The following is a 15991-nucleotide window of genomic DNA, read 5'->3' as shown; positions in this document are numbered from 1 at the left end:
GCATACTGTTCTCAATAGAAACACTTTCAAAGCTCAGCTTCCTACTTACTGTGGATTTTTTATTAGATTTGATTTGCTTGTACTGGGAGGTGGTCATTTTCTCAGTCCAAAATGAATGTGTTATAGAGCTAGAGTTTATGGGCTACTTTCACCTACACATACAACAGGCAAAAATATGATGGGTAAAGGCAAAAGAAGCTACAAAAGTGAGAAGCAGATTGTATAAACTCCTGCAAAACCCTCTACCACCATCTATGGCATGGAAGTGTTGTCATTGAAAAATCATCTATCTTAAGAGAAAAAATGAAAACAGAAGCTGAGGAACAAACCCATTATTACCATGATAAGTCTGCTATCCAAGCAGCAATTACTGCTGGTTTTATTCATGGTCTCCAAGTTACGGAAAGGGAACCTTCAGGGTCTCCCTTGAGCTGTCCACATCAGTAACCACTGCAGAACAGCCTGTGGTGCAGGGGCACCTGGGCTAGAAGAACCCTGAACCACACTTTTTCTCCCCTTTACTTTCAGGAAGTTATGCAAGTGCTTTTGAACCTATGCAAACTTTTAGGGCATTGCAGGTGCTAATGTTTAAATCAGTTTTTACACCACCTCCACTTGAACCACAAACTGCCTGGGTGCAAAGCAAGTTTAACCTGTTCTATTTTGCTTTACTAGACAAAAACTATAAACCACGACAGATAAGATGCTGGGGCACTTCTAGGCTCAACCAGAAGGCACTATTTGACTTCTCTAAATCCTTTCTTCTTGCATCATGGCATGCATCCTTACCAGCAAAACAAAATATTTGTGCTGAGTAGCTGCAGGCAAAGCCATTTTAAACCTCCTTGTATCAAAATCATCTCTGCTTTCTTCTGTACCATGAAAAGATGGGTACAGAGTACCCTGAAATCTGTCTCTGTTGTGTTGACAGCTAAATGGATGGGAAAATCCCAAGTAAACCTAGAGCTGCACAAATCAATGTCTACAGAGAGGCTTAGTGGTAATGCTGTGAGGAGCATGGACAATGCAGGGAATTGTAAACTTCAGTCAATCCTTTAAGTCACCTGGACACAAACACAATAGCACTGTGAGAGTTGGTGAGCATTGACCAAGTCTCACAGTACAAGTCTCAGAGATTTTCAGCCCATTTGGGTCACCGCCTTGGCACGCACTATTTACCACAGATCTTCCTCACAGGAAGGAAGTCTCTGCTCAGCAGCTCTGTAAAACATAGGCAACATTGAGACTTCCCCCAGAGCATATTGGAATGGCTGCCCTGATTGTGGGCTGACCCTTGGTACCCTGAGGAGGTTCACCCATGGGGATGTCACTATCTATATCCACAGAGCAGATGTCCTTGGCACAGACATCCCCTCTCAAGTCTGTCAGCAGATGTTATTGCAGTGCTGGGAGACCCAGCCAGAGCTCTGCATCCCTTAACAGGGGCACTGCAAGCCACTGGTCTGCCCTGAATGGAGAATTCCTATAATTTAACTGGAAAGGAAATCTCCATGGCAACAGAAGCCAAGATAAGCATCACATTGCCAAGAAGGGGTGGGCTGGACCTTTTGATTTGCAGCTATGGCATGTTTAGAAAACACATCATTCCAGTTTCAGCAGCCACTCCTAACCAAATGATAAACAAAGAGACTTCTTTAATCCCAGTCCCATCCTGATAACCACAGAAACTACACCCAGATCCAGACTTCTCAGAGGAAGTGTGTTTTCCTGTATAAATGTGGATTACACCTGAGTTCACTCTTCCAGTGAAAACACTTGCACATTTCCTAAAATCTCCTCACTGCTGAAAATACTTTGACCTATTGATCAGTACAGCCATATAGAGTTATTCAGACAAAGTTTTCACAGCTGAGCTTCTAACATTTGCTTTACATTTGTTATACATCATGGTGAGGTGATGGGTACTAATGAACAAGGACCTATCCTCCTTAGGTTCTGTGGACATAAAACTGCAGCTACTACCAAAATTCCAGTGGGTTTCCCACAGGCTGTGCAGCTTGTTCATTACAATGCCATCTAAGTAACCTAAAGATATGCAGGCTGAAACTTTTCTTTGGTGTGTTGCTCTGGAATAAGTAGGGAAGCCACATTTTGTGACTTCATTCAATCCCTAAGTGCTGATTAAAATAAATACCCATCTTTTCTCAGTTAAGCTATCTAAATATACTTCCTGGAAAAAATAGGCAACTTCTTGAACTTTTGTTGAAAGAAGAAATATTCTGTTCTAAGGCACATGTTGATGCCCACATGTTGCTACAGTCATTAGGATTCTGCTGCGATTTCACAATAAATCTTTTTGTGCTGCCTCAGCCTAGAGCTCAAGCTTCCTCTCTTACATACTATTCTTGAGCCTGATGCAAAACTGTAATTACCTTGTGCAAGTTCCTAGGCTGTAACTTGTGTCGGCACACAAGTGCAGAACCACCAACATATCTTCACTTCCTGCTGGAATGTGCTGCTAAATATAGTAAGAAAATATGACAAGTTTGGAAGTTTGCTTAGGAAGCAGGTGGTAATTGCATTTCAAAGGCAACCACTGACTGGTAACAGGAGTGATAAGCAAATAGAATTCGAGTAGTGCAAGCCAAGGTTTTGTACTGATGTGAAAATACAGGTAAATAAAACAAAATGAAAAGCAATGCATTCGGTTACATGATATCATCTTTGTTTTAGGATACAAAACAATTACCTAGCCTTACAAAGAATTAATCAGGATCTGGAGGATAAACTTTACAGAATGGTAAGTTCTCATAACTGCTTTTTTTTTTTAATATATTAAATGTGGTTTTGTGGTTCTTAAGTCATTGGAAAAACATGTATGTAGCTGTCACAAAAACACCCTCAAGCTCTAAAAGCTGTTATGCTTAGAAAAGATACCATGATGAAGAGTTCAAGCTGTGTACAATGACATAGCTCCACCAATTTAAATAGAGATTTCCTAGACTGATGATCTAGCTGAGCAAATTGTACCTTTAAAATAATTTTGGTTAATTTAGTTAATAACTTCACGGGATCTAATTATTTATGTTTACATTAAGTACCAAATTTAAATAAGGTAATCCAAGGTTTTCTCATACTTCTTAGCTACTTCCTCTCAGCTTTTTTTAGGTGATTTAATAGAGTTTGGGTCGCCTGACTTTTAAATTCCTTTGTAACTATCAAGCTCAGTATATTAATTTCCAATCTGCATGTGTCTGCTACCACAATGTCAGTGTCACTGCCACAGGCTAATTGAGGAAAATACTGCAGCCTTTGTGTGCTCCAGTTTGCAAGACACAGCACCACTGGTTCAAAATAGCTTGAAGGTGTCAAAAAGAAATGGCAAAGCCATTGGGGCCCTGGCTCATTGCTGATGATGTTGGGACACTGTGCTCACTGCTAGGGGTAAAACTACAAAGGAATGTGAGTAGAATGTTTGGAGAGGAGAGAATGACAGTTTTGAACTTCCAAAGATCTCAGGTGGCAATTGCATGGATGAGCAGCTTGGATTGGGGGGAGCAACTTATTGTGGATTTTGGGTAAGCACGGACTATAGCATACAGGAGAGGCACCAGCCTTTACTAATAAAAAATTTTTGAAAATGTCATTATTCTTATCTCAGAATCCTATTTCATAGCTAGCAATGAATAGGGTTTGCAACTGGCTAACAACAGGGCAAAATTAGCTGGGCTGTAGTTGACATTTATTCATAAATATATGTTTAAACATTGTGAAAGCATAAATAACATTTGCTCTCAGGTTATTGCTTTTTTTCTCCACTCCTCCTTTGTTGCTTTTCTTTTAGCCCAAATAACTTCAGGATTTTGTCTTCAGCTGTAGCCCAACATTTATTACCTATGCACCACAAAAGATAGAGTCACTCAGGCTGGTAAATGAAATAAAAATAATAGAAACAGCCAAAGAAGGACTCCAGAAAATCCATGTGTTTTTATCAGGTATTTCAGATCAAAGCAAAGAATTTTTAAACTGCTGTTTCAGCATCCAGTTAAATCCTTAAGAAATTATTTCAGAGCACAGCACAGAAAAACTGAAAACCAGTCCTGTGGAGCACTGTGCCTTTCTTTATCCCACTAATATGACAGTCATTGAAGATAGCTTTAGAGGCTTGAAGAAGATCAATCAGGCTCTGTATACCACTTAACTCCAGACTGCTTTGCTTTCTGAAATATTGAAACTGAAGACACAAAAACAAACCAAAAGAAATGTCAAATAGAAACTCCATTAAAAGGAAAAAGATGAGGAAGAAAGTACCATATCTGATTTAGATAAGTCAAACCTTTTGATTTTCAGGGCACTCCAAGAGCCCTTCAGAGACAGTTAAATTAAATAACAGCTGGTCTGGTTGATCAGCAGCTTATGGTGGACTGGGCTCTTGGATACCTTTCTCTCCCTTTCCTGCTTAGGAGGAACAGCCGTGTGTATTTCTTATTTTGTTTTGTTTGTCATTATAAAATCAAATACTTTTGATTTCTCCACCCTTAGACAAATCCAAATATATAAACCATGTGTTTACTTTCTCCCTCTCTCCCCTACCCCATCCCTCCATATACACACATGTGAATACATACACACACACACACACACACACACACACACACAGGTTTTTACTATTTGGTGGGCTCAAATTCAACAAGTAGGAAAAGAAAGATCCCCAGGCGGAGGTGCCTTGCTCCCCTTGGCTGCAGATAACATGGGATACTCCCAGGAGGTGAGTTACTCCCTGCCCTTACAGGGGACTCACAATTCCCCCTCTCCCATGGCTGGTCCCTGCTCATTACAACTCGTCTAGGACTCCAGTGTGACCTCCCTTTTCTAGCATTTTTGGTACCCTGAATGTTAAAGCCTTTCATGCCTGCTATTGGTATAAGAGATTTAAAACAATAATCATTAATTCATCAGCAGTCACAGAAAAGAAGCTGATGAAGCAGTTACTTTTCTTCTAGGCTCTTCTTCCTTTTGGGTGCTAATCTATAAAATATTTTAAAAAATATTTGAAAGCACACTTCTGATCACAGCAAATGGTATCCAATTGAAACCTCTGTCACATCAGAACTTGAAGTATAAACATAAAAATGAACCATGGTGTCTGACTTGGCTAAGTGCTAAAAAATGCAATCCTGAAATCAGGGAAGAGCTTGCTGTATTAAACTGGGCAAGACTAAACACATGGAACAGCAGAGGAATGTGGCACAGAGTTAAAATTCTGCTGTAATGCCTCACAAAACTCCTATTCTTACTACAGCAAGTATCTTCAACTGGAGAAGATTTCTTTAGTCTTGTAAGAACTGGTTAAGGAGTGGAATATACAGGCTGTCTGTCTAAATAATTAATCTTAATAACTCTTTTCTCCATTAAGATGTGGGAAAAGACTGAGCAGAGTCCTCACATTTTGCACTGTGATTCCATCACAGCACTGTTCAATCAAATAATTTTTTATGATATTTAGTTCCAGTTGCCATCAGTAATCTTCACTTTCCTTTACACTTGTTTGAGCTTTTGGAGCCTGCTCTGCCATGGTCCTGCTGCTCACAAACAGCAATTACAAGTAGATTATGTAAATCATCCCAACCACAAAAAATACTTTATATGATCTCAATCCAGCTGTATTCTCCATTAGATCCTCTCTAGAGTTAAGCAATGTATTTTAAAAAGCTTTTGAAGTTTTAAGGCTTTTGGTTGCAGTTAGTTCTGTAGTTTTACCTTTAATGCCATAAGCCAGATTTTTAACAGTATCCTCTTTTGGGAAGAACTGGTGCCTAATAATAGCTGCTTAATAAACCCTACTGCTAATGAAAATTGCACCCATTTCTCCTCCTCCATCTGTATTTTGAATGTTCTTGAAAACATGATCACAGGAATCCAGCTGCAAAGAGCTCAGGAGACCTTATTATCCAGAAACACCCTAAAATATGCCTTTTTTACAAAGTTTGATAGACAGACTGCTGGATGGTATCAGCTCTGGTTTCCATCTCTGCAAAGCCAGCACCAGCCCTCTGCACACAGTGCATTATACGTTTTATGATCTGTCAAGATGAAAACTCTTACATTTTTGCAATAAAAAATGTACAAAATTTACAGCTAAATTTTACCGTAGAACTTTGAGAATATTACACACCAAAGTCTGATTTCTCATTTACATTAAGGCAGGCTGGGAGTGAGACTGCCATAAAGTTGGAAGAAATTATTATACAAACAAGCAGTAAAGAGGGATTTGTGTTAAGGATGATCATGTCTGAAATTCTGCACCTTCTGAGCACTTTCTGGTTTTTATCCCATTTCTGCCTCTGCCTATGAGTTGGAGGAGGACTAAGAGGTACAGCAAATACTTTATGTTCTATGTTATTTAGAGTTATTTATCAAGCTCTTGAATATCTGGGGTTTCACAGTTTGCTGGCCATAATATTTACTTAAGCACCTCCAGTTGGGGAAATCCAAATATGAATTAAATATGAGCTGGGCAGTTTTAAATGTTGCTCTGAGACCTTATGTCAGGGAAATGTTATTTTAAAAGAAGCAGATTGCTGGTTATCCAGGCCAGGAAGGTAAAGAATATGGGAAATGGTGAGGAATTTGATGAAAAATTTCAGTCAGGCATTAAAAACATCTAAGTACCAGCTGTTTGGCTTTGGAATTTGAACCAGTCGCTAGAATGCACACAAGTCTCTTGTGATACCTATCAGTCACAACCCCAATATGGTTTAAATCATAAGTGAAAGATGAAAACAATGGAGAGAAATCCTTTTTCTCACACAAACATAAGGAAGAGAGAAGCCCAGCATCCTTGGATTCTTGAATGGAACATGATGACTTTGATAGTGACTTTGAACAGAGTGATTTCAAGCCCATCTTTTTAATTTTCTTTCCTTTATGGAAGAAGACGTTTCTCTCCCTCCCCCATGTCCCATGAAAATCAAATAGAGATGGCCTAAATATACTTAAAAGGATTTGCATCCCAAAGACAAGAAAGTTTAGAGTCAGCTCAACCTGGCAGGCTCATTTACTCACATTCAATGAAGACAGCTGTGAATTTCAAGAGAAATTTATACTGGTTGGTTAGTTAAGGCAGAAGCCAGAGAAGGTTTGTGCTTTATGGACTAAACTGCAAAATAATATTTCTGTGGAAGGAAATGACCGTAAATGGCACAGGAACAAGTCATTTATAAAAATAGCAGTTGAAGAAATGCATTTCTAGGAGGACTTGAGGCTACATGGTTTTATGCTTACAGGCACTTTGTGCTCAAGATGTCAATTTCTCACCAACTCTTTTCACACTCATATTCCAAGTTAAAAATATTGCCAAATAGGCAATAGGACTTACACACATTAACACCTGTAGGAACTACACGAGCTCTGACTGAGTAGGTCCATGAGTTTAACAGTCAAATGAATGAATTCTCCTGGGTAATTTGGGAACATGAGCATGAGCACACAGCCTTTCAGACATCCTCAGTCCTTTCTCTCTCTGAGCAGAGATGCACCTCCCATTGTTGGCCCATTGTTACGTGGTTAGTGATGGTTGCCCAGTCCTCTTCCCAAGAGACACCTAAGGCAGCCCAGCCACTCCCAAATTGCTCTACATGAATATGACATCTTGAGAGACTGTTCTGGAAACTACTTTCCATTTTTCCAAAAGGCATGTGGCTCTTCTGCTCTGTCTGTCCCTCTCAGTAGGACGTCTTCCACAGCTATGAGCAACCTAAGGACGCTGTAAAGTGACAATGGGCACTTCTCACTTCCAACATTGTCTCTGTTGCATGATGGCAAAACTCCTTCTTAACGTGTCTTATCTCTTGGCTGTTGATGTGCATTTCTGATACATGAGGTTTTCAATCATTTTCTTCATCCTGATCTCCATGATTTGTCTCTCAGGACAACCCCTAGGGATACCATATTGACTGGCAGGGAACAGAAAAATCTGTTGTTTTCAAATATGAAAAAACAGAAATAAGTATGGGATGTGGGTGTTTCTGACCTATTTCTTGTAAGTGCCTCAGTCCTTTGTGATTATCTGCCAATTTACCACAATGGCAGGGAAAGCAAGAACAAGAATAAGCCTGGAAAGTCCTTCTATAGCAGGCATTTCAAATCTCAGTCCTTCACAAAAGCTGGTGTCACATGTGAATGTGAAAAACAGGGCATAGAAGAGTGACATGTCTTGGCCAAGGTCATCAAGAAGCAAATTTATAAGAAATTATAAATAAGTTCTAGGTGTTCTCTAACCAAATCAACTGCCTAAAAAAAATCAAAGAACTTCCTACATTTTCTTAGATCCACTTTACAATACCAGCTGCTTATCTCCTATTGCAGATAAGTTGAAAATTATAAAGACAGGGTTTATAAGAAAGAAAGAAAGAAAGAAAGAAAGAAAGAAAGAAAGAAAGAAAGAAAGACAGAAAGACAGAAAGAAAGACAGAAAGACAGAAAGAAAGAAAGACAGAAAGAAAGAGAAGAAAGCGACAGACAGAGAAAAAAAAGAAAGAAAGAAAGAAAGAAAGAAAGAAAGAAAGAAAGAAAGAAAAGAAAGAAAAAGAAAGAAAAGCATGTACAAGCAGAGTACTGGTAGTCAGTGAGTAAATACCATTCAACTTATTTATTCCAGGTCACCATAGATCATCTGTTTCATAACATATTATTTCTTTTCTAAATACAAAAAAAGTATTTTTTGGAAATAGTATTGCATCTACAGAATCCAAAACTACTTCCTTTAGTCTGTAAGTGAGAGATTACAGAATTAATCACGATAAGACAATGACTTCTGTGAGGCGAAAATCAAGAGAGGAATGGAGAAAGATGAATTAGTACATTTTCTTTTTCTGGTTGCATACTTTGTGCTCACAGAACAGTACTAAAGATATGAAGGATCATCAACATCATAAGACCTTTTCTTTATTATCACAAGTGGCATGTACCTCCAGCATAATGTGCTTTGCTCACTAGAGGTGTAATATTTAATCCTGTACTTCTTTCTTTTTCTTTTTTTCCTCGAGAAACAAACATTTCTTCTTTCAGCCTCCTGTCACTAACATAGTCTCAGAAGATACTATGACACTGACTTCTGGGAATTAGTATCAGTCAACATCATCTCTATTCCCTCCAGCTATAATTTATTTAGAATTTTATTATCAGGAAGAACTCTATCCAGGCAAGGCATACCACTGATGTGAAATGTGGCAGATGATAGGTACAAGGAAATACTAAAAGCACATTTTGTCAACTTCATCTGTAGTGCCAGTAGAAAGCATGGGCTGTGGAGCTGACTGGCTGGCTGGAGAGGTTTCTAAGGAGATGATAGGAAGGACACCTTTTCCAAGCACAATTGCAATGATGTTGAAAACCAAGGAAGTTGATGGCAAGTAAAACGACCCTCTGGCTTCCAACAAGTTTGTCCTGCTGTCACTGGGGTTAGGTAATGAACTGGTTATGTTCATTTGTAAACAACAGATCCTCAGCGCTGCTGGTTTCCCAAAGAACAGGTCCTAAGTCAGCAAAATAAAACAGTTCTAAACTGGGAAAAAACTTTTTGTCACAAAAGACACTCAGCACCTGGAGCAAATTCCTGAGCACTTGAAAAAGATGAGCAGTCTGCTAATTCCTGCTTAGAGGAGCAACCAGCCTGTGTAGTGATACTCTGTTCATCCATATTTTATGTCAGAGAGCACATCTAAGCAGAACCCAGGCCAGGAATGGCAGGACCCTTTTCCAGCCTAGGGCCAGGTTTGCTTGCATTCATTGAATTTAGATAAAGTATCCCTGTTTATAATTTAAATTTGCTGCTCAGATTTGCATTAAAGAAAAAAAGCTGAATGAGAGGTGACAGGTGCCTTTACCCTGAGCTCATGTTAGACACAGGACATGCACTGAACTGAAAACCTCAGGAATATTTCAAGATGACACTGTGACAAGAAGACCTTTAGCAGGAGGTGCAGTTGTAAGGAGATTTCATCATAATGTCCTTTTACACACTGTATGCCATGGAGGTTGGCATTATTTCCCATTGGGAGCAAACCCTGCAGCTGTCAGTGCTGAGCTGGAGTGCTGGGTGAAGTGACAAACCCTGCTCAGCCAGTGCAGGCTTCCCCCATGAAGAAACATTAAAGATCAACACTAGTACTTGTTGTACCAGGAAGAAAAGTAATTATCCTGCATTTCTTTTACAAATCACTTGCACAGAAAGAAAAGCATGTTTTTACTTCACAAGCAGAACCTTGACAGCACTTTGCTAAACAGAGTTCTTGCTGTGATACGTCATTAATTAAACAGCAGTGTCAAAGTTTCTTTTTCTTTTTACAGCTATGGAATTACATTTCATGGGGTAGTCAAGGAAACAAATCTTTATAAGACCTTTGCTAATACAAGGTTGAATATGACATTAAGAGCAAATCATTCTTGAAGTGAAATGCCATAGAGCACGATATCAGAGTACTCAGACAAAACAATACAGCCCCATGATGTTATCTTTAACAAAATTATAGTATTGGGAAATCAAGGACAGAAATCAGATTTTCCTGCAGGTGATATTTAATCAGAAAAATTAGAAGCAAGTGTTGCTTACTACAAAGGACGAATTCTATAATTTAACTCTGATGGACAAATTAGATCAGGTCAATAATTCAGGCTTGAGGTAACACCTCATTTATCAGAGAATAAGATTCTGCTTATTTCCATATCACTGCTTTTTAGAATAGATCTTCTAAAATATTATGGGCACAGAAGATACATTTGTAGCACATCCATTTATCCAGTTCCTCTGATTGATCATAAAAAGACGAAAATGCCAAACTTGAAGATCACACTATGAATTATGTTGCTCTTGTTTTATCCTATTAGAAGGTCCCCAGCAATCAGAAAAAGCTGTTCAACAAGTTAACCTCTACATGCTTAAACTCTATCCTCCTCCTCTTACAATCCTTTTAGTAAAGAGGCAAAATCGATTATAAAAATTTCAGCTGCCAGATACATTTCTTTCCTGAAAAATACCTTTATTGTTTTGTATTTCTCTTGGCATGTCTTCTTGAAATCCATCCCCAGCTCTAACTGATTTTTCCCACTCATTGAAACCACTTTTTTTATCCTATAGTCTTGGAATACCCTTTCTAGGCTCTTGGAAACAGCTGACAATATATACACAAGCACAATGAAGTGTCCAGTAAAGCGTTATCTCATTCCTCTGTTCTTTGATTTCTTAGGCATACCTTGGCTTTGTTTTCTCTGTCTGCCCACTGATATCTTCATTCTTCATAACAGCATTTGAGAGCAACTGTCTGAAGTGGCTTTCTGGTCGTGTGGTGTAAGGATTTCACTATCTACTGTAGAAATTTGGGGGATTTTCTTACAACTGATTCCTTTCTAGTTGTATTTTAACTCTTGCTACCTCTATACACTTCTTAATTATTGCAAAACATTTGTATGGAAGAATGAATCTCTTTATTTTGGAAAATGATTGATATACTAAACTTTCACACAACCACATATTTTTTCAACGAGCTTAAATTAACTCAATTCACTCTTTTGACTATTCTTCCCCAATGTACCATAGAATAATCTGGCATGAGAAGGATTACAAAAGACTTGATTTAATTATATGCTCTGCCTGAGCAAATACAATTCAATTTAGGAAGATGTGATTATTAAATCTTAAATGCATTAGCATGCATCAATCAGCTGTATGAGCTTTAAATTAATAAATAGTTCTTTCACAGTTACCCAACTACTAGACAGAGAATCTGAATTAAAACCTCTAATAAAATTAGCCCAAGTCTCTCAATGCATTTTTTAAAGCATAAATTACTGAATGGATCTTTATACACCAACTGTAGTAATTTCAATGAAATTTGTTCCAATATTGGGTGATATTGAATTAGTAATATGTTCTGTCTTGTACCAAAATATAATTTTTTTGTATGAAGGGACTAATTGAAGTGAACACAGTACAACATGGCCATGTTTTTGTCTCAAATTAGCTGATTATTTAGCATTTCTATCAAAACTTCTGGTACTTTCCTGTTTAGATATTTTAGCTATTTTTCTTTCAAATTTCTAGAATAGCTACAGAGAGGTATCAAATATTTCAGTGACTAAACAGACAAAAGATGCTTAGTAAAGTAAAATTATGATTTCTATACAAGATGCCAGGAAAGCAAATTATAGTTTAAGTTGCCAATGATTAAATCTATCTTAGTAAGATAGATTTAATTTCTTCTAATAGGGTGCAGCCATTCAATACCCAACTCAAAATTATAATGAAAGGTGTCTCAGGGGGAAATTAGTTTTGTTAGAACTCGAAGATCTTGTAACAAAATGCAAAGAATTGAAAATATGGCTGTGTCAACCTGCTGCACTAAAGTTTCTGACATGTAAAGCTCAATCCATGTGACTTTATGGGGTTGACACAAGAAGGAAGCTGAGCAAGCAAAACTCTCCTCCAGAGACACCCCCAGGGCAGTTGTTCCCTTCTTTCCTTGACTGGAGTTCTGGGAGCCCTGCAACCAGGAGCAACCCCTGCCAGCAGCTGGAGAAGGCAGATGTTTTCCTCCTCAGTCTGAATGTCTCTGCTTATTCCCTTTATTTTTTTGCAGTTACCATTTCCTCCTAGAGCACACTGAGGAGGGAAGCAGACTGTAGGCAGGAGAGATGCTGCCAGACCCGTGCAACATCAGGGAAAGCAGATGTCTCCTCTTCCCTTCTCAGGGTGACTGCAGTATTCTGTCCCTGTTGGATGATTCCCCAATACCTGCTCTGCTCCTCTGTGAATTTTCATGCTGTTATATTAATGCATCTTCATCCCAGCTACAGTGACGCAAGAGCTCTGTAAATATAACATCAAGGGAAGAAATTCCATTTGAGCAGGGCTTATTTTACTCCTTGGTGACACATGTAATTGCCTTTATCTGCTGCAATGAGATTTTTCATAAATCCTCACTACATGGTCTTGCTCAGTTTTCTATTGCTCCACTTCCAGGAATTTTTCTTTTGGCTAAATAGGCAGAGATAAAGAATAAAGAGTGAGAATATATTCCATAAGGAGGAAGAAATACAGGCCAGAAGCCCTTTTGGAAGAGAGTTCTAAAGAAGCACAAATCTGCCGGCTTCTTTCAGCATTTTAACTACATACACCCTCCCTTAAGCCGATTTATCCAGTTCTAAAGGCTCAGAGATTAGAATGAGGAACTTGAATGGTTTGTCCCCCACAGGTGTTAATGCCAGCTTGCTCTTTTGTCTCTAAAACTCTTCCCAGCAGACTGCTGAAAGACAGGAGCCATTCATACAAGTCCTGCTCAGAGAGCCTGGCTATGCTAGATGGAAAACAGAATAGAAAGCAGGAAGAGAGCTGATAGCAAGGCATATGGCTTTAGGTGGAGTATCTGGGTTCTGTGGAATCCTCATCCATTTGCTGTGAGGAAAAGATGCTTGGTTTAGCTGTATTCATCTACAGCAAATAGGAAAAACTTGCCTGTGAAACTGGTGAACTACACCAGCCAGGCCTCAACCTAGGTAACAAAAAGGGGATTAAAAGGTGAAGAAGTATTCTCTTTTGCCACACAATCAAGGTGTCAAGGATAAAACCAACCATGCCACCAAGCTGTATGAAAAGAGCCTCTTCAGCTGCCTATATGCCAGAACTAAGAATCTAGTAATAAACTAGGAGATTTAGAAGCGTGTATATGCATTGGTGACAGAAAATTACTCAAGCTCACAGAAAAGATTTGTGCAGCTAAAATGGTTAATGCAGCTTGTTTGGGATAGACTAAATGGATTGCAGAGCTTGGGAACAGCACTCTGTATTGTGCCTGGCAACTCTAAAATAGTAGTCCTGAATATAACTCAAATATTAATAGACAGCAGAAGTAGATCTCATGTTGGTCTCTGCCTGCCACAGACTATAACACTGCAACAAGTTGTGCATAATCTCTATAAAGAGCTGTTTGTAGCACACAGGAGGGAAAACTCTGTCATCTTTAGCTTTAATGACCTATGCTGATGGTCACAGCCAGTACAGAGTTTCTTACCAGTGGTTCAAAAAATTATAGTAACAATCTCCTGATTAAGAAAATGCTGCATTAAACATGAAGCTCCTTGTCTTCATTACAATAAATGCAGGGACTCATCTTTGAACTAAAATGAGTTGTAGCTTAAGAGAAAGAGATTATGAATTTGTTACATTTTATATTGGCATACAGAATAAAGTCCAAACAAATGATATCTGTTTTCAAGGCAAAGGAGTGAATCTTACAAATTATTTTGAGCAAGCCATCTGGGAAAAAAGGTTTTAGACACTTATCAATCACTGTTCACATTGTTTTGCTAAAAACAAATCTCACATCCAGGAATAAAAGACTAGAAACCTATAATTAAAAAACTTTAGGAGAAGTAAAAATTCTGCATAAAATGGAAGCTGTACAAGTAGCAAGTAGAAAGAAGAACTGGTAGCAGTCAATAACAGTCATAAGATCTGAAACACAGAGAATAGGTAAAGGAAGGAAAAAAGATAGGTAATATCTTTTATTATAGAGAATAGGTAAAGGGCAGGAAAATAACCTGTAAAATACTAGGTAGGTATAATAATAATGTAGCTGGGGTCCATGTAACTAGAAGGAATTTAAACAATAACTTTGATATTTTACCTACTAGGCATGAAGGAGTGTGCATTGGCTTTAGTTCTCTAATGGAAGTGAAGTCAATGAGCTTTTTGGGTTTAGCAAAATTAATACAAGGAAGCAGTAGCCAGAGCTTAGAACAAAACTTACGCTTCATGGCTCCTATTTCTAGCTTATTAATTAAGTATGAGGACTCAGCTGGTCCCTAGGCTCCCCTCTATTCCAGTGAGAGTTAGAAACACCTCTACAGCATGACTGCCACCTTCAAACAGGTGTCTAAGCCTGTAGACAGAAGCATCCTTTGGGCACATCTCTTCCACAGACTAGAGACTAGACAAGCAGCTTTATCCACTGTCTTTCTTGTAGATGGTGAGATCAATTTCAGTTATGGGAGGTGAATACCTGACTCCTGTGACATGATGATACTCCATAATTCAAAGCTATGAATCCCTATGTTCCCCCTGGATATCTGTGTTTCTTCTTTTTGTCCTACAGGAAAAATACACTTAAAAGAATCCTTTAAAAATAAAATTAAAAAAAAAAAAAAAAAAAAAAAAAAACAACCAACCAAAAGACAAAGGCTTCAAAAATTTAAGTAGAGCATATTGTCCAAGACATTAAAAAGTTGTACCATGAAATCTTATTTTCTTGAAAACTGTGCTTCAACCTGGGAACAGCAGCACAATAACTAAAAGCAAGTCAGGAATCATTACTTAAGGATGCAGAACTTTTCTCAAAGGTGTGAAGATCCTTCCTTTTCTGAATACATTTTTCATATTTACTGGGCTCTATTAAGCACGGCAGCACTAACAGATAGCTGCCCAGCATTATGCCATTTATGAGGAGAGTTTCACGGGGTTGTTTTTTTACATAGATCATCTAAACAATATAATCATATCCCAGGCATGATTATCCAAGTTTCATGCCAATAAGTGCTTGGTAACATGCTGGGGTGAGAGGACATTGTGTTATATGGATGACAGTACAAGTAGCATCTCCAAACATATTCTGTTGTAACTGGACTGGTTAATGGCCTAGAAAGTTATATTTTGGTCATTCCTAGTTTAGCTGTTCCTGTAGTTCCAGCAGTGATTTTTAAAACAAAACAGTTCCTTTACCAAGACTGACAGTTAAAAAAGCTTGGATTCATTATGAAGTAGAGATCAGATTTAACCTGAAGTGAACAAAGACTTTATACACCCACAGAAGCGTGTCTCTATATCCTAAAGCCTGCAGGTTTTTAAATCAAAATCTGATGAGCTCTAAGGGCTTTGATCATCCTCTTCTAAGGTCTCAACTGTTGTAGGAAATCTCAGAGGAAGGTCATTTCTACAAAGGTCCTCTTAAAAATTTCCTGAGCCTCTCCACTTTCTCAC

The 15991-nt window shown here is 38.4% G+C and overlaps 1 protein-coding gene across 3 annotated transcripts in view; it reads left to right on the top strand.

Annotated features, from left to right (window-relative positions):
• BEGAIN (brain enriched guanylate kinase associated) overlaps positions 1-15991 on the top strand; it is a 113641-nt gene that overhangs the window by 57351 nt on the left and 40299 nt on the right. For all 3 annotated transcript variants that reach the window (XM_030949858.1, XM_030949857.1, XM_030949856.1), the window contains one exon: positions 2695-2761. In XM_030949858.1, the coding sequence (XP_030805718.1) occupies positions 2695-2761 (67 nt within the window). The remainder of the gene's footprint in view (positions 1-2694; positions 2762-15991) is intronic.

Source organism: Camarhynchus parvulus, chromosome 5 (genome assembly GCF_901933205.1).
Source record: "Camarhynchus parvulus chromosome 5, STF_HiC, whole genome shotgun sequence".
NCBI classification, from domain to species: Eukaryota; Metazoa; Chordata; class Aves; order Passeriformes; family Thraupidae; genus Camarhynchus; species Camarhynchus parvulus.
This window is presented reverse-complemented; position numbering and strand designations above follow the sequence as displayed.